This window comes from Astyanax mexicanus, chromosome 5, assembly GCF_023375975.1.
Source record: "Astyanax mexicanus isolate ESR-SI-001 chromosome 5, AstMex3_surface, whole genome shotgun sequence".
Classification (NCBI taxonomy): Eukaryota; Metazoa; Chordata; class Actinopteri; order Characiformes; family Acestrorhamphidae; genus Astyanax; species Astyanax mexicanus.
In genome coordinates this window covers 30,048,821-30,075,080 of record NC_064412.1, presented here as the reverse complement: position 1 = coordinate 30,075,080, position 26,260 = coordinate 30,048,821, and the positions used below count along the sequence as shown (strand labels likewise).

General features: G+C 38.0%; 1 protein-coding gene across 1 annotated transcript in view; it reads left to right on the top strand.

Moving 5' to 3' along the window:
- Positions 1-26,260, top strand: part of LOC103045147 (phosphatidylinositol transfer protein cytoplasmic 1) — a 116,064-nt gene that overhangs the window by 61,450 nt on the left and 28,354 nt on the right. The window contains exons 3-5 of the mRNA XM_007252127.4: positions 14,604-14,752; positions 23,977-24,065; positions 25,633-25,640. Coding sequence (XP_007252189.1) covers positions 14,604-14,752; positions 23,977-24,065; positions 25,633-25,640 — 246 coding nt within the window. The remainder of the gene's footprint in view (positions 1-14,603; positions 14,753-23,976; positions 24,066-25,632; positions 25,641-26,260) is intronic.

The window sequence follows — 26,260 nt, the reverse complement described above, 5'->3', positions numbered from 1 at the left end:
CGCTTACTGTTGAGTTCAGAAGAGAGATTACCTTCTATTTATGCTGAAGTTTATGCCCTTTCTCTCTCTCACACGCACTTGGTCATACACACACACACACACACACAGCTGATGGCACGTTCTCTCTTTTCAAGCTGTTGAAGGTGGAATATGGAGCTACACTAGCATTTATCTTCTCCACTAAAACACACACACACACCAATAATAAAAAAAACCTCTGGAATATAATCATGAGGAAGATGGAGGCTTACAAGCCACCAAATCAAGCGGAATGATTCTGCTTGAATTTTTGCACCAGGAGTGACATAAAGTTATCCAAAAGCAGTGTGTAAGACTGGTGGAGGAGAACATGCCAAGATGCATAAAAACTGTGATTAAAAACCAGGGTTACTCCACCAAATGTTGATTGATTGATGTTCATTTTATTCAAGCATTTACCTATTAATAGCAAAATCAGACAAACTGATTCAGAAAATGAAGTGGCCTTTTTTTTTTTTTTTTTTTTTCAGAGCTGTATATATACAGTGTAATGTATGTTGTCGATGTCCAAAAAAAATGTATTACCTTGTCAAAGACAATGTAAAAAAGAGTAATTTTGGAGAATTCCTATTGATTAATTACCCAAGAAATTGTGACAGTGTAATGGACAGTTTTGTGTGTTTAAATTATGTAGTTAACTAAAAACAAAAAAAAATGGAGATACTTGTTTTTCATTGGGCAGCGACAATATGGAGTGTATATATACTACATACTCCTTTTTTTTTTATAAAATTTTTAAAATGTTACAATTAATCTCTTTTTGTACGCCTCACAGCACAGTAAATTGTAACATTTGGAGTTTACTTTTACTGTATTGAAGAATGTAATTGCTTCAATTGGGTCATTAATTCCTTTATAATCTGTCTGTGAAATACAGATTATTTAGATTTAGAATAGAAATTAATCTGAGGCAGTTTGTTTAGTCTTTAAACTCTTTTAGTAAACTCAGTTTCTAACATTCCACACTGTTAAAGTTTATCCTTGCCTGGAGAACTCTTTGGTTTAGTTTTAGTATGACTATTTCCTAACCCTGTACAATGGACCTTTTATTATGTGTCTCACTGAGAACCTGGCTCTTAGTGTGTGAGTGTGTGTGTGTGTGTGTGTGTGTGAGTGATTTTGAATAGAGGCCGCGCCGATGGTGTGAACACTCCCACAGTTTGCAGCTTAAGAGCCACTTTACATTCTGAAAAACTCCACAACCAGGTCTTTCCAAACCGCAGAGGATAGAGGACAGACGTCGTGCTGAATATCAATCCACTAGAGTGAGGTCCCTGAGCTGCGGCCTCACCATAGATACTAATGGCGTCTAATTAGCTCATCGGAAGCATGCGGAGAGTCGAGGGAAGAGGGAATGAGTAAACTACCACATAGGAGCGCTGATTCGTGTGGTTATGTAAAGGGTGAAACAGTGGTAACTGGCTCAGTCTGAGAGTTTTTTAAGTGCTCGGTGGTCGGCTTTAAAAGCTGATACGCTCCTAGAGAGCAGACCTCTTAGTACTGCCCTTACGTAGACTTTCTTTTGATGCACAAAAATGCATCAAATCTAACACCTAATGGAAACTTGCGGGAACGCAACCGGCCTACGTGTGTATAGGCCTGTCAAAATGACTGTTTAATGGCCAATAAATTGTCATGGCTTGGGGGGATTACTCACCCTCTACTCCCTCAGAGCAGAAAATAAAACAGAACAGCGTGCCTGGTTAAAAGTCTCCACTGTTTATTGTACGATATGTCGATAAATCTATTAGAACTGTGTATTTTTTACTATGGCGGATTGCTATTTTAATGCCGCAGCACCACGGCCATGGGTGTAGAAATATTCTTAAGCACTGCTGCTATTTAAACGAAGCAGGCGCAAGGCGTAAAAATAAAACTGTTGACGGGGTGTAAGATAGCAATGAGCCTCACGACGCACCTTGCACAGGGTGTAAGATAGGGCCCATACACAGTAGAACTTGCATTGAAATGCATTGATGACTGTCCAGTCATACTAAACATAATATATATATTATTAAATAATAAGTTAATACAGTTAATAATAAAAATAATAAATATGTACACACACACACATATAATAGCAATTGCCTGATGCGGTAGTGATGCTAATGTTGATTGCAACACTAATTACATGGTAATGATTCTAAGTACAGTGTACTTCTAACAGAGGTTAAAAGGCTCCAAATATACAAATAAAAACTAGATTAATCTTGTTCAAATGCTGTGTGGTCCAGCAATCTAAAGTGTTGCCACTATGAACGGGAGATCGCTGGTTCGAATCCCATTCATGCAGCTTGCCATCAGCTGCCAGAGCCCTAAGGGAGCACAATTGGCCTTGCTCTCTAAGGGTGGGTAGATGGCGCTCTCTCTCCTAATCACTCCAAAGGGTGATGTTGATCAGCATGAGGCGTCTGTGAGCTGATGTATCGGAACCGAGTCGCTGTGCTTTCCTCCGAGCACACTGTGATGCTACTCATCAGTGCTGCATCAGCAGCAGTTTGAAAAGAATCGGTGGCTGCTTCACATGTATCAGAGGAGACATGTGCTAGTCTTCACCCTCCTGGTGTTGTGGCATCACTAGTGATGGGAGATATGAAGCTGAGTAGCAGCTGAATGAGTGGGACGATTGGTCTAGCTAAATTGGGGGGAAAAAATGGGAGAAAATTGGGAATAAATCTTAAAAAAAGATCCTTGTGTTTAAGAAGAAAAAAAAAGTTTTTAATCCCACCTTTAATTCATCATCCAAGATTTTTTAAATGAGAAATTCTTGTTGCATTTTAGTGTATATATGTTTACCTGCATCTGACATATAACATGATATGTTGTTTCAGTAAATTACAGTAAACACTCTCTTAGTATGGGAAGAAATTGTTTAAAGTAATGTGTTTTCTGTGTCTAAACACATTATTTCTGTAGTGTAGTTTGGTCTTTTGAACCAGGAAAAACTGAACAAGGCTAAACGAGGATCTGCATATTTTTTATATTCAGCACAAAACAGTGCTTCACAAATAAAAAATAAAAAACATTGTGCCCTTTGGTTAAAGAGGAAAGCTCATCAGTGAATTCAGCTCAAATAAATACCTGCAGCTCTTGATGGGCTCAGTAAGATACTCCGCTTACACAAGGACCTATTTATATTCTTATTCATATGCAGTGTCTGATTCCATGTACACTAACGGCATATTGCGATTTCATAGGTCTTGGTTTTACAGCTCTTGGAGGAAATGAATCTCTCGCCGTATCAATAGAGTGAAAATGAATGTGGAATATAGATGTGTAAAGCTTACAAGTGCCTAGAGCCCTGACTTGCAGGCGGACTATTTTTAGTCCCTGCCATTCACATGAACCACCCACACGCGCACACATATACACACACACACACACATATATACGCAGCGCAGCACACATACACACTTGGTGCAAGGTGCGAAAGTGCAGCACACATGCAGAGAAGGGTAATTACAGACTGATGACACTGACCAGAGCATCACTGCTAAACCCACTTCCTCTCTTTTCTATCTGTATGTTTCTCTCTCTTTCTCTTTTCTCATTTCATATAAGTACAGTCTATGGACAAACGTTTTAGGCGTTTAGACAATTTCTCATTCATTTGCTTCTGAAGTCAATGGTATTTAAAAGAGTTTAACCTGCTTTTGTTGAAGTAACTGACTGTACTGTCCGGAAACTGCTGTGAGAATTTGATTGCATTCAGTGTTTGGAGGCTGTTTGTGTTAGCAATGAGTGTCAGTCACTGAAGGCATTTATTAGAAGGGGTGTCCACAAACATTTGAAGATATATTGTTATTAGGGCTGTAAATATTAACATGTTAAGGCATGCATAATCTGGAAACTTTAACACGTTCATTTTTTTTTAGCCTGGTGACGAATCAGCAGTTTTATTAGCGATAAATCACAGCAATGCTTATTAGAGGTGTCACAATTCTCTAAATCCTCAATATGATTTTATTTCCGATTTTAGGGTCACGATTCAATTTTCGATTTTCTTTTCTTTTCTTTTTTTTACAGCAGAGAGGCCTATGCCAGTTTTAGATTAGTTTATGGTCAGTCATTGGTTTGATTCCTCAAATTTACAATATCTTATTTCAAAAGGTGGGCTTGATATAAGTGATGCAAAGTGATACAAGTGATCTGTAATACACCACATTAGGCACTAAAGCTCAAATTTAATTAATTTAATTAAGATATATATGTAATGCCATCTAGTGTTTTTTTTGGTAGCAGCATTGTGCACAGCAATGTGCAACATAAAATAAATAATAAAGAAATACAGGAACCGTCATGTACAAAATAATAGAACAATTAGAGCCTTAACAAACTGAACTCTATCCTACTATAACAGTTGAAAAAATGACATGAAAAAAAAGACTCTTTTAAAAAATATATATATATATGTATTATTAACTTTATCTGAGAGAAAGATGCTCCTTAAGGTACCAAAACTATTAACATATTTGAGGCTAGACAAAACAACTGTAATTTTTATATTTTCAAGTTTTTCTTTAAGAAGATGAGAATGTTCACATTCTCTGGAGAAAGGGCTGCTCTTTGAGCAGTCACAACGTCCGCGACAGTGTGCTGCGCCATTTGCGTAGCGTGGCTTAGAGGGAGGGATCGTCGATCCTCTTTTTGACTTCGAAGCTTGAGGCAATGACATTTTTTTTCGATTGAGTTCGAAATCGTGACACCCCTAATGCTTATGGTTGAGTTTAGAAGGTAGATTAGCTTTTATTTATGTTAAAGGTTATGCTCACTTTCTCTCTGTCTTTCTCTGAAGTTTATATGTACTCTAATTAGGAATTTTCCATGCTTCCATTGCTGGTCTTGTGTCTGTTCACCTGAATACATTGTCTGTCCTGCCACATTCCTGTAAAAGATTCTTTGCGACAATATCAGTTGTAAAAAGCGCTATACAAATAAATTTGATTTGGTAGCCTATTTTTAACTGTCCTGCGGAGTTCATCTACTGTCCTGCGGAGCTCTTTAACAGTTAAAGAGGTCCGCAGGACAGTTAAAGTGTTCCACAGGACAGCAACTGAGCTTCGCAGGACAGTAAAAGAGCTCCGCGGTACAGTTAAAGAGCTCCGCAGGACAGTAGGTGAGCTCCGCAAGACAGTATGAGCTCCACGGTACAGTTAAAAAGCTCAGCGCGACCGTAGCGTTTTTTTTTTTTATGAGAATCGATTCTGAATTGTTCAATGTTAGAAAGGCAATTCGAGCCTGAATCAATTTTTTCCTGCACTCCCAACTAATTACTATAAATATATATTTCTCTTTCATTCTCGCTTTTCTTTATCTTGCTTATCTGTGTCTTTTTACTCAGTCTGTTTCTCTCTTTCTCTCTCTGTCTCTCCCTATTTCCCTCTCTCTGCTTTTTTCGCTTTCCCATCCGCTGTTCCCTGCAGCTGGAGCAATCCGTTCCTGTGTCCTGCATGGCGAGTGGTTTTCACGATAGATAAAGATCATCAGCCTCTGGTTTTCTCTCTTATGCACACACACACACACACACACATATCCTCTGGTCATAGGAGGCTTGTCTGAAAGCAGGACTGTAACCAAGGGGCTTCTCTCTAGCTTCTGCTCTAGTTTTTATTAGAGTTGCTGAAATTCAAGCTCCTGAATCAGCATCCAGCTGCCTAAAACCTCTAACCAGAGCTGCATAATGTTGCATAACCTGTGTCCAATCCACAAGCTTATTTGTGGATTCACTTCCGATGCTGCTTCTCTATTTCTCAGCTTGTCAAAAAATGCATGTGTACAGCTGTCCATGAAGAAGTGCCCAGAGAATGACTGTGTGAGTATAGTTGTATAGTGAAAGCCTTATCTTTAATGCATGAATGAGAATATAATGAGTGCATGGATTTGTAGCCTGACCTGAGGGCACTGAAAACAAGCGATACATATCATGCCCTAAAATAACAAGCCATCATCGCAGTTTTGTGCCCAAATGGCTGGAGAGAGTGAGGTGTCATTTCCATCTCTCAACAGCAAGGAATCATACCGCCGTTCACTGTCATATAACAGGGTCCTGTCAGTCTTACCCTGTCCCCCAGAGAAACGCTGGTGTCCTCATAGCAAATCTTTCTTTTAGGACGACAGCTAGCGACATGCTAATACTAATGTTTTGTGACAGTGGGAACACCAACACTGACTTTTACATTTGAAATGAGGCCTGCAGGAGGACCTGTTTAACATGAAGGTACAAAATGCTACGTACAGAGAAACATCATGGGCTTAAATGTGCTCTGTGCTTACAATGGAATCATTAATAAATACATTTTGTTTTTTTTATATTTTATTGTTTAAAGTTTAAACCATTTTTTATGTGTTAAGCATTTCTATAGAGCTCTGTTTAGATTGTTTCGGCTCAGATAAATGGAAGTTATGCCTCATATTAATAGAACCTGCAGCTAGTTACATAGTTTTGATTATTAGTCTGATCAGGGCATCAACTGAGACACATGCTGCACAAAATAACTTACTCACATAAGGGGCACCAGATTATGAAGCAACATTATGGGACACTAGTAAGGAACAGGGGTGTTGCTATGTTTTTCTTCTAGGCTAAGTAAACAAAACTTTAAAAATTCTTTTAAAAAAATATTTTTTTTTCAAAGGCAAACAAACTCTGAAAGTTAATCTGATTTTTTTTGGGGGGTGAGTAAAGGGCTTCTATTTATTTAAGGTAAGCTTAGATTTCCAGATTTCCTCTAAGGCTGGGTGCAGCAGCATTAGCAGCTAATCACTAGAGCTAGTAAATACCACCCGACAGCTTTAGACTGAGGTATACTGAGTGTTCCGCTAAGCCAGGATGATATTAACTAGCAGCTCGTCCCATGTAACTTGTTTAAACACGGTAAAGCAGTGCTAGGCAGGGTTAGAAGCAGGATACAGGCCGATAATAGTCACCTCTGAATGGTGAAAGAGCTAGCGCTTAGCACAGTTAGCAGCTAATGCAAATACTAATACTGCTCCAGCCTAGGTTCTGGACAACTAAACTGAAACTCCTGTATAACGCTGTATTTTAGCAGAGTGGCTTCACTGCTCATTATAAACTGACAGGTAAAATTCATACATAAGGCGCACTGTCACGTCTGGTGCTGTAGGCACTCCTGCTCCTTTCACACTGAGCTCCAACGGAGGTTTGCAGCCTAACAACCACACTACCCAGAACGCACCACATGCTGACATCACACACACACCTACGCACGTGACACATCACCTGCTTCCGCCAGGAAGCCCGGAGTATTGATTACCCCAGGGTATTTAAGGACGCTTCACGATTACACAGGTGCCGCGTATTGCCTGGTTTCTACCACTTTACAAAGCGTTACATCTTCTGTGTTTGTTTTTTCAGTGTATGACCTTGCTCTTGTTTTTTCAACGCCGATTTTGACCTTATCTCTTATTGTGGATTTTTCTGTGTATGACCTGGACTGTTTCACGTTTTTCGATTATTGGATTATCTCTGATGCTGGCTTCCTAGTGTTTGAACTCTGGACTGTTTCTCACTCATGGTATGATTTTTCCTATGTGGCTTCTGTTTACCGGTGCTCTACTTGTTTCTGTACGACTACCCGTTTCTCAGCCCCGTAACTCAATAAACAGCTCATTTTACTGTACCCGCGAGTGTCTGTATCCTGTGCACACCATGAAACGCACTGGTGATTTTTGGGGAAAATTAAAGGATGTTAAGTGCACTTTATAGTGCGAAAAATAAGGTAATTACTCCAGTAAAGTATAAGTAAAAAATTTCTACTTAAGCAAAGTAACAAACTATTTGTTAATAACCATGTTAGCCAATGAGCTAACAGCATGGTAGTGTTTGTACTCCAAATTGCGTTTAAACATTATTATTTTTTCTTCTTTCAATTGTCACTGGTGTGTTTGGACTCTTTTACAGCAGTCGCGGTTTACCTCAGCAGTACTATTATTTCTATAATTTGATGGAAATTTGTTTCACAATAAAATACACAATCTGTAATTTTACATTTTCCAATTTTAAACATTATACAATACACTGAACAAACTAGGAATTTAGTGGAAAAAATCCACCTTGCTCCTGGATCTTTAGGCTGCTTTGTATCAATCAATCAATCAACCTTTATTTTCACTTGGTAAATACATTGAGGGTAGCCCTCATTTTCAGTATAGCCGAGCTTTCATAGAGTTAAAGGGATTAAAACTTACGTTTAAATTATAAAAACAAGCAAACAATGTAAGATTTAATTAAGAAAAAAACAAAAAAGTGTTGCTTCTTTTCTGGACTGCACAGATTCTGAATGTAAATTGGACAAGATAATGAGCAATTTTGGTGTCACTTCTATAGAATGAAAAATAATTAATCCAGAGCGTCCATGTTTTTCTACAGTCATTGCAACAGACTTAGAACTAGCACTTTGCAGACCAAAGCAAGATGTTTAGCAGTTTAGTGTGTGTGTTTGGTGTGTGTGTGTGTGTGTGTGTGTGTGTTTTGCCTGTTATAACAGTTTTTTATTGAGGGTTCTAAAGACATGTGAGTTGGCCACGGGGACAGATTTTGCTTTGTCACTTTTCCCCCCGAGGGGATGTTTCTTTCACTGTGTTTATTTACATTTTCTGATTTTATTTCTCAGGTTCTATCTTTAAACCCATGTCATGCCTGGCATGTTCTAGAATAGACTTCGGCAATGGTTGCCATGGAATCCTCAGTGGCATCTTGTTCTCTCTCTCTCTCTCTCTCTCTCTCTCTCACACCTTCTCTCTCCACTTCTCCAACTAGAGCATGTACATTACCATACATATTACATGATGGAACATCATGGGGTGTACTCCAGTACAAAAAGTGACTGGCAGACATACAGATTTAGTAATACAAGCACATAAATCCAGCATGAGTTTTCACACACTGTATGCATGTACGCTCTGCAGAGTCTCTAGTGTCACTGCCTGCATTGCATAGGTATTAGTGTTGTACAGGCAGTATCACACACCAACACCAGCATGAGGGAGTTACTGATGCACATGCGCACCACTAGAAGCCATTGAAGTGCACTATAAATATAGTCCTCTATAAATATAGTCCACTATAAATATAGTCCTCTATAAATATAGTCCACTATAAATATAGTCCTGCATCTCAGAGTATATTGTGGATTTCATCAGTGATTAAAAACACATTGACCAATTTCACATTTGATTACAGAAAGTGAAATTAGTCATATTTAAATGGATGAAATCGGTCATGCGGATTTCTCCTGTACAACATCCGAAGAATTTGACCGTTTCTGTCTCAGGAAGCCACTCAGGTGCTTGTGCAGTCTCTTGTCATCTCAAGACTTGACTACTGCAACTTACTGGCTGGTCTTCCACTGCGAGCAACCAAACCACTACAACTAATTCAGAATGCTGCAGCACGACTCGTCTTCAATCTTCCGAAGTTCAGTCATGTGACTCCTTTGCTGCGTTCCCACCACTGGCTTCCTGTTGCCGCCTGAATCCGATTCAAAACCCTAACTCTGGCCTACAAGGCAAAAAACGGACCAGCTCCTTCATACTTGATAGATCTGGTCAAAGCCAGATCTGCACCAAGAGCTCTTAGAGCTTCAAGTACGGCTCGGCTCGAACCTCCATCCCTCAAAACACACAGAAAACAGATATCCAGACTCTTCTCTGTGCTGGCACCACGGTGGTGGAATGAACTTCCACTGGTTCTCAGAACAGCAGAGTCACTCAGACATCCTCTGTGAAAATTACAGGCTGAATTGCCTACTGTTTTTTACTGAACTCTGTGGTCCTCCAGTAATTTTATTTCTGTCCAGACACACATCTCTGGGTTTTGTCACCCTGTGTTTAATAAAATAGCTATTTGTCCACTGCCATTCTCTATAATTACACACTGAGTGCTAGTTTCCTTGGAGATCCATGTAAACACAACAGCTAGTGGAAATGGAGGAGCTACTGAACGTGATATCATGTGACTGAGAAAGCAAAAAAAAAAAAAAAAAACTCACTGGTCCTCCTGTTTTTCCAACTGCAGATCAGATGCAAGAGTTTCATCACTGAGTAAAAGTGTAAAATATTTTTCACAGACGTCCCCCTGAGAAACTAATCCTGTCCGGATAGGGCTTTAGAAGAATCTTGATTTAGACATGTGTGATGCTGAATCTATTTAAAAATGAGTGTAATGAAATTACGTTCTCCTAAAACCATGGTGCAACATGGGACAACAATACAATAGACAAACATAAAGGGGAAACTTGTAATGAATGTGCAACTAGAACTATAACACTAGAATAAATAAAATAAATAATGTATGCTTATGTTTTGCTATTCAAGATGTTGCAGTTCCCAAACCAGACGGTAATGCAGGTGCTCAAGATGCTCACTTATGCAAGCATCACTTTGAAGAAACAATAGCCACGAGAAACACAGATTTGCCTCATCATTGGTTGATTGGTTTCTAAAACATCTGATGTTCCAGAAACCAATCAACCAATAATGAGGCAAATCTGTGTTTCTCGTGGCTATTGTTGCTTCAAAATGATGCAGTGCTAATCGCTCTGGTAAACACAGAGGAAATAGTCCTTTGGCCTTAGTGTCACTGTCATCACTGCTGCCACCATCATCATTTTCATCAGCTGCTGGCTGTAAGATGATTTTTAATCAGTCACCCCCTTTTCTCTCTCACTCTCTCTTGTTATTCATTCCCCCTCTCTCCCTCTTTCTCTCTCACTCACTCCACTTGTCTGCTGAGTACACAATGCAAAAGTAGGCGATCAATTATTTACGGGCTCTCAAACCGGTGGCTCGTGCACGCTGTTTCCATTTTTAGCAGCATTTGGCTGTCTAGGGGACTTGAATGGGCACTGTGTGTATTCACGGTGCAGGAGGTTCAGTAATGAACACAGGCGCTCGGCTGCTGCTGCTCACAGCCTGTTCTTACATCTCGTTCTCTGTAGAGTACACGTACATGTTCACTGCACAGTCATATTCTGAGCACCAATATGAAAACTGGTTTCTCATGCTCTTTTTGTCGAATAGACAACATATAATTATTACATTCTACTGTACATGATCAGATTTACTGCATTTCAGATGCATGTCCTCCAATATTCAGAGCATTTTATGATTATATTCTATAGGGATGAATCTAGGGATGTCCCCATCACATTTAGATTTTCATTTTGCAATTTATTTGATTTTGACTTTTTTTCCGATACAGAGTCCCGATCCGATATTTTGGCGATGCTAAAGTCACACAATTCGTTTAACTATATACTATAATAAACCATTTCCATTTAAATATGCATCTTTTCTTAAATAAACAAAATAAAAATGTCTATAAAATCAAATATCAGACAGACATTTCTTGTCACAGTTCTCAAAGTATACTGGAAAAAAAAAACAGTAAATATGCATTTTTCAAAGTTAAAGTTAGTTACCACTTTAAAATAAGGCTCCTTTATAAAGAGTTTATAAATAGTTAATAAAGGAGTTTATTAGTTGTAAGTACTTACAACTGTAAAAACATTAATAAGCACTTACAACAAATAAATAGAAAGAACAACAGTGACAATGACTTTTTTAACATGTGTAATAGAATAATATAGAAAGTCAGTTTAGTAATTTAATATGTTAATATAATTAAATAAGTAAAGTTATTAACAGAAATGTTAATGATGAATGATGGAAAAGAAAAAGTGAGATAGGCATTTAGTAAGATCTGAAATTTAACAGTATAAAAGAATGTTGAATCACTATTTGGTACACAACAGGCCACTGTAGCCATTTCTATGTATGTGTTGTGTGTAACTGCTTATGTATGGTTTATAACCTAATTAATAACCATTCATTCATAATATATATTTTTTTATTTATAAAATTGCTTAATAAATTGTTTAATAAATTAGTAAGCTAAATTTTGTCCACTTTATTCCAATCTTTTGAAAATGATATATGTGTGAAAATCACATGATCAGATCAGAGACATAAAAAAAATATTTATACCAAATAATTATTTTATGTAATTGTTTTAGAATTATCTTAAACACTTACCCACACACATACATGGACTGCTACTGAAGTACACCGGATTCAATTTCATGTTCATGAATCCAGTTTGAGAGACTTTTCTTTGTAACGTTTCATAGTCGAATGATCCTGCTGGAAATAGATTTTAGACGATGGGTCGTTTGTGGTCATGATGAGATGTGCATGGTCACTGTGGCAATAATAGCAAGCAGTAATTGAATTGTATTAATGAGCCCAAAGCATGCCAATTAAACATTCCCCACAGCATTACACCACCATCACCGGCGTGAACTCCTGATACAAAGCAAGTTTGCTGGATCACCCTTACAAAACTGCTTCAGCTCAGTGATGTCTGTGGACTTACTTGCATGATTTGCTCACACATATATTAGGGTTAGGGGAGGGACTTTGATTTAGCCATTCCAAAAGGTTGCATTTCTCTTACTTTTTTTTTTTTATCTGTAGTCTTATTAGTGTGCCTAGGGTTGTTGTCTTGTTGCACGGCCCACTTACATTCATGTTTCAGTGGATAGGCAGACAGATATGAACGTACAAAGTTAAGCTTAAATAGCTCTAGAAGGTTACACTCTAGAAACCCAAGGACGTTTTACAGTCACATTTTAGACACAACATTTATACTCAGCACCAGCATACTCTCAACCAGAAATGACCGTCCATCTGGAGGACTGCACCGGGCACTACACCATTTACCCAACATAGAGTGCCAATCTATATCTGGGTACACAGTTATACCTACATTTACATACACACTCAAACTTATATACAAATACACAGCAAATCAATTTAGTGTGTTCAATTTGTTCGATCTCCAGATTTTTGGACTGTGGGAAGAAACTGGTGTCCTCAGGGGAGAACATGGAAACTCCACCTAGATAGGGACCTGAACCCAAGACCCCAGTGCTGGGAGGGGAATGTGCAACCACTAAGCCACAGTGCCGATACCAATAGACTGGTGTGTAGAAGATGCTGGTACAATAGCCATAGGTCTATCAATAGTGGAAAGCCATCCTGGACCTGAGGCGGCAAAGCATTTAAAAGAATGATCCTGCCGCCCCCATGTTTAACAGTTACCTTGAGTCTAAAGTAGGGCTAAGCATCTTTATCGTGATGTGCACATGCGCAATAGTCACATCGCAGGACGTGTGATGTCATCTAAAGCAATTTAATCAAACACGTCATGTTGCAATATTTTGATTCTTGACACAAGTAGTAGATACACAATGTTGTAATTTTCGGAATGAACAGCGCTGTCTCTGTGTCTGTGTGAGTGACAGGCTGCTGCTGCCTGAGAAGCGCGAGGGGGAGGGGAAGCGTTCGTAAACACAATCCCAGAAAAACACTCTTATTTACCTTTTAAAAGGCCATTTAAATGGCTGATTAAAAGGCTGATTTTTGTTGTTTTGCTGTGGTCCTCGGGTTTTGAGTGCTCGACTGACTCGGTCTCGGTTGGTCCGGATCTCTTGCACAAGACGGGGGAGTGCACAAGTGCACAGGGGAGGGGGGTTGTGGCTGATAATGTCCTGCATTGTTTAGTATCACAATATATATCCAAAAAAACCTTGCAATGTCAGAATTTTTTTTCCAGTATTGTGCAGCCCTAGTCTAAATAACATACTGCAAGATATGAGCCGTAAAATTACTTAATACAAGGCCTGTAGGTCTTTAGATGTTGTCCTGTATTTATTTGTGACTTTCTTAGGATAATATATGTCTCAGCTCCCTTTAAGTGATATTTTTCTTACATACACTCTTTGGGAGAGCATCATTTGTGCTGAATTTGCCTCAAGTCAAACTCTATAGCAATGGCTGTGTGAATGTTTTTACACCGGTCAACTTTGAGCTCTTTGTAAATGTACATATTTATATGATGTATGAATAGAGAATACGCAGGACCATTCAGAACACTTCACTTTGCTATTCCTGAATAAAGAATAAATAAAAGAAGGATTTGGAAATGTTCTTTTAATCCACTGTTTTCTTCTGAAAACGACGACTGCTGAGTGGTTTCTTAAGTCTTGGTTTAATATTAGATTGAATTGCCTTGTTGACCTTTGTGATGTTAAATTGGAGCAGTGCAGAGCTGAATAGTTTGGTTGCCATGTTTAGTTTTTCTGCTGATGCACCTTTTTCCCCCTGTTTTTCATCCACCGATCCACCAGCTCAGGAAAATCCAGAGTTCAGAGCTCTAAAGCACTCTTAAAACGGCTGAGATCAGGAGGGAGCATGTGAAGGTCACATATAAAAAAAGAAAAAGAAAAGTTCCCCTTCATTTACTTTTGTAAAGTTTCAGCAGCAAACACAAGCTTCCTGGCTAGCTCCTCACTGTTGTTTGCTCTCAGTAGCTCAGGGTCTTCTGTTCTTGAAAGAAATACTGCTAGCGCTGACTGTACATGGTGGGTGTTAGAAAAGTAAAGTGCTTTATTTGGGTCAGAAAAGCTCACTTCTTAGGTGGGAGCACACACACATTTAGCTCACACACGCTGATCTCTCCCTCTCTGTGTTTCTGTCTCCAGTACAGGATCGGGCAGCTGTATATGATCAGTAAACACAGCCACGAGCAGAGTGACCGAGGAGAGGGAGTGGAGGTGGTGCAGAACGAGCCCTTCGATGACCCCACGCATGGTCACGGCCAGTTCACAGAGAAACGTGTCTACCTCAATAGGTGAGTCTTCTTTTTCTGTTTACGCACAAACACACAGACACACGGATGGGTAGTATACAGAAATAAACACTGTTCCATTGAGTTGCACAGTTACACAAGACTAAATTACCTGATCCACAATACACACACACACACACACGAGGAATTGTACACTTCAAAATTGATGTTGCTGAATCACACCTTTCAGAAGGGAAACTATTAATCGTGAGAGCCTAAAGTGTAGTGTTTATGGTGGCTGAGGGTCAAAAAGTAAACTCATACACTCACATACGACATATCATGGGACAGGAGTCAGTATTGTGTATTTTAACTAGTTTTGCCATGCCTGCCCCAAGTCTGCACGAACAGTTTTAGCCAGACATCGCCGGTCACAATCATAGTCACTCACTACGCTGTCCACTGTGGGTGGTAATTAGAAGTGGGAATCTCTAGGCACCTCATGATATTTTTCTTCTAAACAAGATTTATTTTTACTTGTTGCATGACTACTTGGTACTTTTAAAGAAAAGTATCTTCTACAATTCGTAATGAATCCCACTATTAAACATAGGCTTTTTCCCCACCTATTCAGCTGCTACTCAGCTGTATAACCCCCATCACTAGTGATGGCCCAACACCAGGAGGGTGAAGACTAGCATTGCCGAGTAGCATCACAGTGCACTCGGAGGAAAGCACAGCGACTTGGTTCCGATACATCAGCTCACAGACGCCTTGTGCTGAGCGACATCACCCTTTGGAGTGATGTGGGGAGAGAGCGCCATTTACCCACTCAGAAAGAGGAAGGCCAGTTGTGCTCTCTCTGGGCTCTGGCAGCTGATGGCAAGCTGCATGACTGGGATTCGAACCAGCGATCCCCCGATCATAGTGGCAGCGCTTTAGACTGCTGGACTACTTGGCACTCATAATAGGCTCTTTAACGCTTATTTCTTTTGGCTTGAAAAAAAAGCATAGCTATTTCAAAAATCTAGAATTAATGTTGTTAGGGTAATATTAAAACCTGCTTAAAGGAAAGCCGACACCGTATAGTAGTTTTGATGCATTTTAAATAAGAATATTGTAATGTGATGAGTTACTGAGTTTAACTGAGAGCTTTAAGCAAAGAAATAAGCTACATAAAGTGTAGCTGTATATTGATTTGTTAGAGAGAATCTTCAGCACAGCGATGCAGTTTGAGGAAAATGAAATGAAGGTAAATAGAAGATGGCGCTATATGTAGTTTGCTGGATTAACGTTTGTGCTAATCAGACATAAATCAGCTTTGGTTACAGTGCGAGAGGCATACTTTAGAACATGGATTCGTACAAGCGTACTAGGAGTTCAAAATGTGCCTGTTACGCAAACTGAGTACATGATGGCAGGTCTGAACCGATTTTGGGCATTTGTGAATCGATTAAGAATCATCCACGTCGAGATCGAGAATCGAGATGGATCTAAGAATCGAAAATTTCCCCACCCCTAAAGATGATGTTTTCTGTGACATATCCGCAGTGCGTTTGGCAATACACGTGACACTGTGGTTAAAGAACTGTTAAATTACAATAATTTCCCATCTATCTGCTACACAACAAAGTGATTAATACAATGCAATAAATTCAAGCTTAAGTTAGCTTACCGTTTAAACTTAGTGCAATTTCGGCATTATTTATGGCTCAGAGGAACATAGATATTTAGGTATTTATTACTTGCCTTTTTTTAGCAGCGACAGCAATGTAGGACATGTACATTTAAGAACATCTTATTGGATAACCCCAATTTTACACTGAACCTTTTTTTTTTTGCCCCATGCAAAACTGTTCTTTGGGGGAGGGGATACTTTTTCACGCCACTGTATCTCATTATGAGTGGATTAGCTCTTTCTGTAGGGTAAAATAAAACAACCGCATGGGACAGCTTTGCCAAGCACACTTTTGACAGCCCAGTTTCTGGTAGTGACACTTAAATTCACTTGATGCAGCAGGACACAAGAACTGCTGGAAGGCAGCCAGAGTCCAGTGCAGCTCGGAGAGAATCAGCAGAGTTTGGCAGCTAGAGTGACTGACCTCTACTGGATCAATGAAGAGTCAAGGACACAAAGGATCCATTTAAGCAACTTTTTTTTGTGTGTCCAAGAGTCATAGAGCGAGTAGGATAGAGTAAGAACCAGACGAGTGAACCAGAGAAGCTTGGAAGCGATGAGAGAATAAAAGGAAGGTAAGAAATAATAGAAGATTGATGATATGAAAAGAAAAAATCAAACAAAAAAAGGAAAAGTATAAAAGAGACAGGTTTGACATAGAAGTTTGCTGTTGCTGGATAAGAAGGGCGATTAACTGACGCAGGAACAGTCGTGTCAGCAAGTTTTCCAGATTAAGCTTACACACCACATTTTTGAGTTGGCTCACCCTTAGATCTGAGGCCGAAGGAGAGCAACAAGGGACTGGGCGGTGAGAGGAGAAAGAGGGAAAAGAAGAGAGAAGAGAGAGAGAGAGACCAGTAGATAATAATAAGAGACAGCAGAAAGAGAAGTAAGGATGCTGTAGAGCTTAGTGAGGCCAACACACATGCTTTTTTCAAAGACGGGGCAATTTTCTGGCAGTTTTACTACTACAGCATGAAATTAGAGCAGAAAACCGTGTCTCACTTCAAAGTATTTCTCTTGATCTTTGATGCAGCTTTGTTGTATTGAATCATTACAGAACTCCATCCAGTTTGGCACGAGTAGATGGAAAGTTCTGAGCTCTCTTGTGTTCTGATATGGCTTTTTCAGATTTGTTTCTCAGTATTTTGTATATTATATTGACTAAACCAGACAGACTGCGAAATGTCAGGTTAATGATTTTTATGCCACGTCACTTTTAGTGCCTGATCTGCAATAACTGTTTTTGCCAGTGTTTCAGCAGAATTATTATTATTATTATTATTATTAGTATTATTGTCTGCTGCTGAGGTTCAATATTCTCTGAAATCAGAGAATCAATGATGATTTACCATTGTAAGGGGTAGGCGATATGGCTCTAAAATAATATCATGATATTGCATGGTATTTTAACGATAACAATACTCTTAATGATATGAAAAACATTCTGGTTTTTTTTAGCGATATGAAAAAGGTTCAGTTTTTAAAGGTCTCATTCCATCCTTTTTTAATTAATTTTAAACAGTCTAGTTGTGGTCTCTAGTTGGGGTGTGCCATATCGCATCGTACGCAATAATATCGCCAACATTTTTGAATATCGTGAAGGATATTACACCCTGAAATATCGTGCCATAACACTCACCCCTAATTATCTAGGGGTGAGAAATTTACACATTTCTCATTTCCTATTAAATATCTACTAGAGACAGATTGTATCTGTCCAGTATCATTTATTTTACTTTAATCCTGGATATGGAGATATATGGAGTGCATTATTATTATTAGTATCATGACATTCTGAATCATTGACATCTGTTACAAATCTGCTAAAGTATTTGTATTTTTTTGTCATATCGGCAAGAGTATCGTTATCGCGATAATATCATGAAATATCGTGAAATTATTTTAGGGCTAAAAAATGTTGTATAAAAATTTGGTGGTGAAAAATGTTTTCTGGGCTAATTTAAGAGCAGTTAAAACTGACCGGTCAAATTTGACCGGGAACACTAGTAAGTAAAGGGCAGGAGGTGAACACGACAGGAGGGTTAAACACAATGTTTTATCCCTTCTCCACTTAGAAATGCCTCTGCTTTCAGTTTAGAAACAAAATAATATGGACTGCTGCTTTAATAATTAGGTTGCAAATACTTTATGAACCATTAATAAGTAGTTACAACACATAAAACTTATCCTACTTTGTTTTTTTTTTCCAACAGTCATCATCAGTTTAGTTATTAATTATATTTAGTAATTATAATTAGTTAGTAATTATAATGTTATTTTTTGTTGTTAATATACATAAAATAATACTTTATAATTGTTGTATAAATGATTAATCTGGGTAGTTAAAGATAATAACAGATATGTTATTAACAGGTATGTTAAGCTGACTGATGGAAAAGACAAAGTAAGACAAGATAAGCATCCAGAAAGATCTGAGCACTGACTGTTTTTCTTTATATGTATGTGTTGTAACTGCTTAATAATGGTTTTTATAGTATTTATAATCTAATTAATAACATTAATAAACATTTTTCTAAACTATTTATAAACTCTTTATAAAGGAGCCTTATTTTAAAGTGGTATCAGCTTCTTAAATTCCTTTCTGCATTGTATATTTAGATGGTATTGGGTGTGGTTAAACGTTGTACTGCAACCGACCACTAGAGGATGTAAGCTGCATTTTGACTTCACTTTTAGGACAATCTATCGTTTCTACACACAGGACTGTGCACAGTACCTGAGCAGATTTTGCTGTTGTTTAGGTTTGGACTCATGAAGAATGTCAGGCTCGTGCAGCAGGAGACATTTGGGGCTATTTGCTGATGGTTTGGTGTGTTTTAGAGCCAGCCATCTGCTTCTGCCTGGAAATCAAGACTAGAGAATTTATATCAAGAATTGCGTACGCTGCTAGCTCCTCATTAGCAAGGAGTCTTGGGAAGGGCCATTCAGGCATATGTCCCAGATCTCCCTTCCACCAACTGGACATCAATTTGATCAGCTGTTGTTGTATGTCAGTTATGAATAATGCTGTGAAATTCAGCAGTTATACTAGTATATTTGTATTTGGCTCACTGAATTATGGTGTATAAGGAAAAATAAGTAATATATTAACTATATCTTTGTATTAAAAGTGTACTTCACTTAGTAAGCAGTTGATTGAGTGTATTTAAAGGTGCTTTAGATTGCTTTAAAAAACAGTTTTTAAAGCAACCCAGTTTCCACTTTTTAAAAAAAAATTGAACAGTCAAAGCAGCAGCTCTTCAAACCTTTTTGGCTCATTAACTTACTCATTAATGGGAAATGAAGTATCATCAGACACTATAAAGCTGTGATGTACTGTGTACAGTGGCTTACAAAAGTATTCATACCCCTTGAACTTTTTTTTTTACATATTGTCACTTTAAAACCACACAATTAAATGTATTTTATTGAGATTTTGTAGTGATAGACCAACACAAAGTAGCACATAACTGTGAAGTGGAATGAAAATGATGCATGTTTGTCATTTTAATCAAATTAAAATCTTTAAAAAATTAGACTTGCAAAAGTATTTAGCCCCCTACTCTGAAACCCCTTAATAAAATAAATAAAATCAATAAATCAGCTGTGTGTAATTTAGTCTCAGTATAAATACACCAGTTATGTGAAGGCCTCAGTGATTTGTTAGAGGACACTAGTGACAAACAAAAAGCACCATGAAAACCATTTTAAGTTAATCACTTAAAATCTTAAAAAAAAATTAACATTTAGGTTTGTAGTTGTGAGGTGACAAAATGTAAAAAAAAAAAAGTCCATGTGTATGTAAATTGTCCTAATATTAAACTTTATCAATGCTGCCCAGCACTAGTTGGTGAGATGATTAATAAGTTTGGTGAAGTTGCGATTGAGGGGGACTTGTTCCCCATCGGCAGGCTGTGTAAAAAAGCCTGGCTAGCACCAATAAAACCGCTCTGGTGTGAAAAACCGTGGGCTTGACAACCGTGCTGTTGCCCTCGGAGACTGTCGTTATGTTCCCTGCCAATTAAATGGGAGGGTTTTTTTTTTAAAGTCTCCGTTCTCGGAACGAAACTAGAGCCACAGTCGTCTTCAAAGGGTGTTGCATTTAATTGCTTCTGATGTTGCCAGATTCAGAGTGAATTCAACCTCAGCCCACCCACACACTCCGAAAAACACGTACTGTTAGTGGCAGGCCTTAATAGGCGTGAGTCTGTTAAAACAAGCGGGAGCTGCTGGGACCTGGAGGAACTGGAGATATGGTGTGTGCTGACTCCATATGCCAGGGATAATCTTCAGGCTGTCTACAGAAAATCTCTCTGCACTTCAGGCAGCTTGCTTTATCTTTCAATTATGTGTTGTATTGTGATACCAGTTGCTATATACATGTAAATATATAAAATATACAGCTTTGGAAAAAATTAAGAGACCACTTCAGTTTCTGAATCAGTGTCTCTGCTTTTGCTACATGGTTGTTTTATTCTTAAAACTACAGACAATGTTTCTCACAAATTCCAAGTAAAAATGTTGTCATTTAGAGCATTTATTTGCAGCAAAAGAAAAATGGCTGAAATAACAAAAAAGATGCAGAGCTTTCAGACATCAAATAATGCAAAGAAAATTCTCCCCAATTTACACGGCCAATTTACACAACCCACTTATTAGGACTCCTCCCATCACTAGTGATGCCAGGAGGGTGAAGACTAGCACATGCCTCCTCTGATACATTTAAAGTCAGCCACTGCCTCGGAGGAAAGCGCAGCGACTCGGTTCCGATACATCATAACTCAGACGCCTTGTGCTGCAGATGTTATCCGGCAGTCGATGGCAAGCTGCATGAAAAGGATTAGAACCGGCTATTTTCTGATCATAGTGGCAGCAATTAGCCCGCTGGACCACTCGGAGCCACATAACCCTGGTTTTGAATTACAGTTTTTTACATCTTGGCATCTTCTCCTCCACCAGTCTTACACACTGCTTTTGGATAACTTTATGCCACTCCTGGTGCAAAAATTCAAGCAGTTCAGCTTGGTTTGATGGCTTGTGATCATCCATCTTCCTCTTGATTATATTCCAGAGGTTTTCAATTTGATAAAATCAAAGAAACTTATCATTTTGAAGTAGTCTCTTTTTTTTTTTTCAGAACTGTATATAAATATATTAAATATATATTAATATAGGCACCAGTGCTAACCCTTGGATGATCATAATATATTGACCAGGCATCATTTACATTCATGATTCACATGGCTATTGTAAATATAATATAACAGTTGTCAGTTTTAAGAACCTTTAACAATTTGAAGTCCTAAAAAGAACTGAAATTTGTATGATGATCTCCACTGCAGCACATGGGAAGGTCTGTACATAATGTTCTGCATTGCTGTCTGTGTATCTGCTATCTGCTTTTTGAGCAGCTGCTCAAAAAAAGGTATTTGGAGACTGAACAAACCAACCATCAACAATCTTTTCATTGGGGTCAAATGGACATCTGTGATGATTGTGAAAGCAGAAACACACTCTGTCCCAAATCTGATGCACATGAGCGTGCACCTGAGTGTGTGTGGGGGAGGAAGGAAAGGTTAAACAAATTTAATCTGTGTGTAGCTCTTTTGAATTCCTTCCTTTTTCTCCCCATCCTGTTTTACTCTCTCTCCTGTTTCCTGAGCCTGGCGAGGCCTGAGCAGAATCAGCAATTCACTCGGGAAGATGAACCCTATCACTCACAGGGCACTGGTGACTGGAAAGAGGCATTGTGTGAAAGAGAGAGAGAAGTAAAGAGTGTGTGTGTTTGAATGGAAAAGAGTGTTTACAAAAAGGTCTGAGAGATTGTGAGGTCTGTGTGTGTGTGTGTGTGTGTGTGTGAGTGAAAGAGAGAGAGAGAGAGAAAAAGAGCAAGAGTGAGAGAATGTTATTGCACCTCAGGTCCTGAAATTCATTCATAATAGACATACAGCTTTTTTTGCTTTTACATTACGGAGTAAAAATCCATTATGGAAGCAGGGGCAGTGCTCTTGTCGTGCGGTCTATTCGACTGCAGTGAAAGGCTGCATTATGTTCTTTTGCCAGGGCTTTTTTATGACTAGAAAGTATTTGGTCAAGTATGGAAGCCTTGTGTAATAGATAAAGCCTCAAGAGTGGTCCTGCTGGAGATCTGGTCCATCTGAAGGGCTTCATGACATTGTAGAAAATTGAAGTATTTACAGCCGAACATAGTAATCACTGTCTGACTGGGCTGTGCTTTTTCATTAACCCAAGAAGCTGGGGCTGTGTATTGAAAAAAACTTGCTGATATAGGGCTTATAATTCAGTATACACTGACCAAGCATAACATTTATTACCTTGTTTCTACATCTATTATCCACTATTTCACTTTTTTAGCTTCACTGTCTATATAGGAGCACTTTGTAGTAACAATACGTAATAAATGTGAGGGAAATAGCTCTAGGAGTTTAGTTTCCAAACACTGGATAGACTTTTCTCTCCCACCCACTCCTCCCAAGGAACAAGGCTTACAGGGGTTGCCAGATTGACCAGACACACAGTGGCAGGCAACAATGTCTTGTTCTGTAACTGATCATTAAACATATATTCATTTGCAATGTCCAAAATTGCCCAAACGACTGAAGCTAATTGATTATCTGTTCAGCAGAAAAATAGATGATAGATAGATATTTGATATTAGATATTTGAAGTCACGAGCCACAGACTCTGTAATAAAACAAATAATGAAATATACCACTTTAAATAATACATTTTCCTGATTATTTCATTTACACACCATTTTACTTGACTTACTATCTTTATCTATTTTGACAGTGTTGTGTAAACTAAGATTTTTCAAATTGATGTTTCATTTCATGAGGTCTCTTAATATTAAACTCCTTAATTACGACAACTTTTAGACTCATTTGCCCTTTTTCTGCTCTAAAACTGCACACTCTCTCCGCTTTTAGACTCTTTGCCCCGTTTTTTGCGCTAGAAATGCGCACTGTCTCCGCTTTTAGACTCTTTGGCCCGTTTTTCTTCACTAGAAATGCGCACTCTCTCCGCTTTTAGACTCTTTGGCCCGTTTTTTTGCGCTAGAAATGCGCACTCTCTCCGCTTTTAGACTCTTTGGCCCGTTTTTCTTCGCTAGAAATGCGCACTCTCTCTGCTTTTAGACTCTTTGGCCTGTTTTTCTGCACTAGAAATGCACACTCTCTCCACTTTTAGACTCTTTGGCCCATTTTTCTGCGCTAAAACTTCACTCTCACCGCTTTTAGACTCGCTTTTAGGCCCGTTTCTGACACCTAGTGTTCAAACTTTGAATCTCACATTATAAAAAACTGCTTAACAGCGGGCCAACTTTCATTCTATTTCTAAAATACCTCGTGGGCCGCTCCAAAAAAGGAAACGGGCCGCAGTTTGGACACCCCTGCTCTAAGGTGTTTAAAAACTCCAGCAGCACTTCTGTGTCTGATCTGTTAATACCAGCACAACACTTCGATATAGCAATGTTTTCTTACACATCCAAAGAGGCTTAAAAAACAGAGGTTTAAAACAAATTTGATCTTAAGTAATCTTAGATTATGAATAAGCTATAATGAAACCCTCTATTTATATTTTTCAGCAAACTGCCCAGCTGGGCAAGAGCAGTGGTGCCCAGAATCTTCTATGTGACGGAGAAGGCATGGAACTATTACCCTTACACAATCACAGGTAACTCACATGTGCACACACACGCCCATATGTTTCATAGTCATATTGCTTTAGTAATTTAGGGGTTCCTTTACCAATCAGTGAATGTTACAATTAATTTTCCATTTTGAGAATATGAATAAACCCACCACCCTCCTTCTCACCATTCATCAAAAATCTCCTTCCCAAACCCACCCCTAACAGTAATTTCATGTCTGCACTGATGTTTTAAAAAAAGGATGGTCATGAAAATTTACCTTGAAGGTATGGAAAAATAATTTATTGGTTACTAGTACTAGTACTAATAATATTTCTTTAAAAAACTGACAAAATTAAAAATAAATAAATAAAAACATAAGTAAATCACTCAGTTAAAGTAATATGGTGATTAAAATAGTTAAGAATAATTATAATTCATATAAAAATAAATACATATACATAAAAATAAATATCTTAATAATTTGTTATTTATGGGTTTCTTTATTTTTACATTGTTTAATTTTTCTTTTGATTCATTTGTTAATTTATTTACATAACTATTTATTTCTGTATTCATTTATTTCCCAATTTAATTTTCTGTATTTATTTATTTCCCAATGTATTTATTTTTATATTTATTTTTTTCTGCATTCATTTGTTTCCCAATTTATTTAATTTCTGTTTTTCCTTGTCCATATGTGATAATGAAGGGGCTGTCCAACAATGATGTCAAAATTGTTCATGTCTTGCTCCTTTGGCAGTAACTTAGGCTTTTGGCAGTTTTGGTCCTCCATACCAGCCAGCATATTGGTGAAATTTCATTACCAACTTACCTGATTCACCATCAATTTGCTATGATTTACCAAACCATGTGTTGGATTATTAATATAAATAACACTAGACTTGTATGAGGAGAGCTTTGTAGAAGTTACATTGTACACAGTGATATATATTCTATATATGTACCTGATTTACACGTCATATATCTTAGAGTCTTGAGAATAATAAAAAAATCTGGAACAAATATTTCTAGCTGTATCCACTGTCCTCATATACAGTCTGTTGCAAAACAAATACCCTTTATTCACACTGCTCCTGAATCCTCTGCAGCAAGAAAAGCCACACAATTTCCATATCCCTGAGCAGTGAAACGGGATGAAGATCTCTGGCAGCAGATATCAGGAAGCATTAGAGGAATTAATGAAATCTTCTCTGGCTCTGTTTTAGTGATGCAGACGTCTCTAAGTGTGAATTAATTTTTCCACTGCCTTTCTTTATGCATGCTGACTATGAGGGCGCATAATGAGAAGATGCTGATTCCTATAGCACCCTGTAAATAATCTTAAGATATTGGCAAAAGATTCAATTTAAAACAGTTATTTTCACAAAAAAAAGATGAAGTGAAGACGGTCAAGAACTAATATAGATCAGCAAATGTTGATTATTTTTTGTCTGTACAAATTACACATTACACAGTGTTGGTATATTCCACCTGGTGAAGTTGTCTGTTCACAGTGTTGTGGAAGTTAAGATTCTGATCCTACTTTCTGCTCTCTTGTTTGCTCACATCTGCTCCCGATCCTTCTCCGCCTCCCTCATCCGGCTAAAGAATACACAGTAAGTTTTCATTCTGTTTCTTGTCTCTCTCATCTCCAAGCAGTTTGATAAAGTCTGCATTGTATTCAGGCATTTCGTTAAACTCCACAAAGTAACACTTCATTACAGTACTTGTGTTTCTTGCATAGTAAAATTAACTAAGCATAACGCTCTGATGTGGTGAAGCTGATATTAATAAGCAACAAATATTTTTGTTACACCATAAAAAACTCATTTCTACTCAAGTAGAAATGCCTGCTCCCAGTGACTGTATAAGTGAAAATGATGTTTGGCAGTATGCCAATCTTATCATTATCATGATAAATTTAGATTTTAAACATACGTAACAAACTCTGGATGAAGAACTAATTAATGCTTAGCGAATTTAGATTTGTATCTGCTGTCAGAATATTATAATATTCTATTTTTTCAATTTTGCCAACATTTTCGCCAGATCATCAGCTGTAACTACCTAATAATAATCCATTTACAATGGAATTTGTGTAATCTAAATCAAATTTCTGTGTTCTGTCTGTCCAGTCACTCTATCATTCTCTTCTAAACATTTATAATTGGAGGTTCACTTGTGCAGTGTTCACTTAAACAAACTGTGAACAAACTGAATGTTTAATTGATCATTT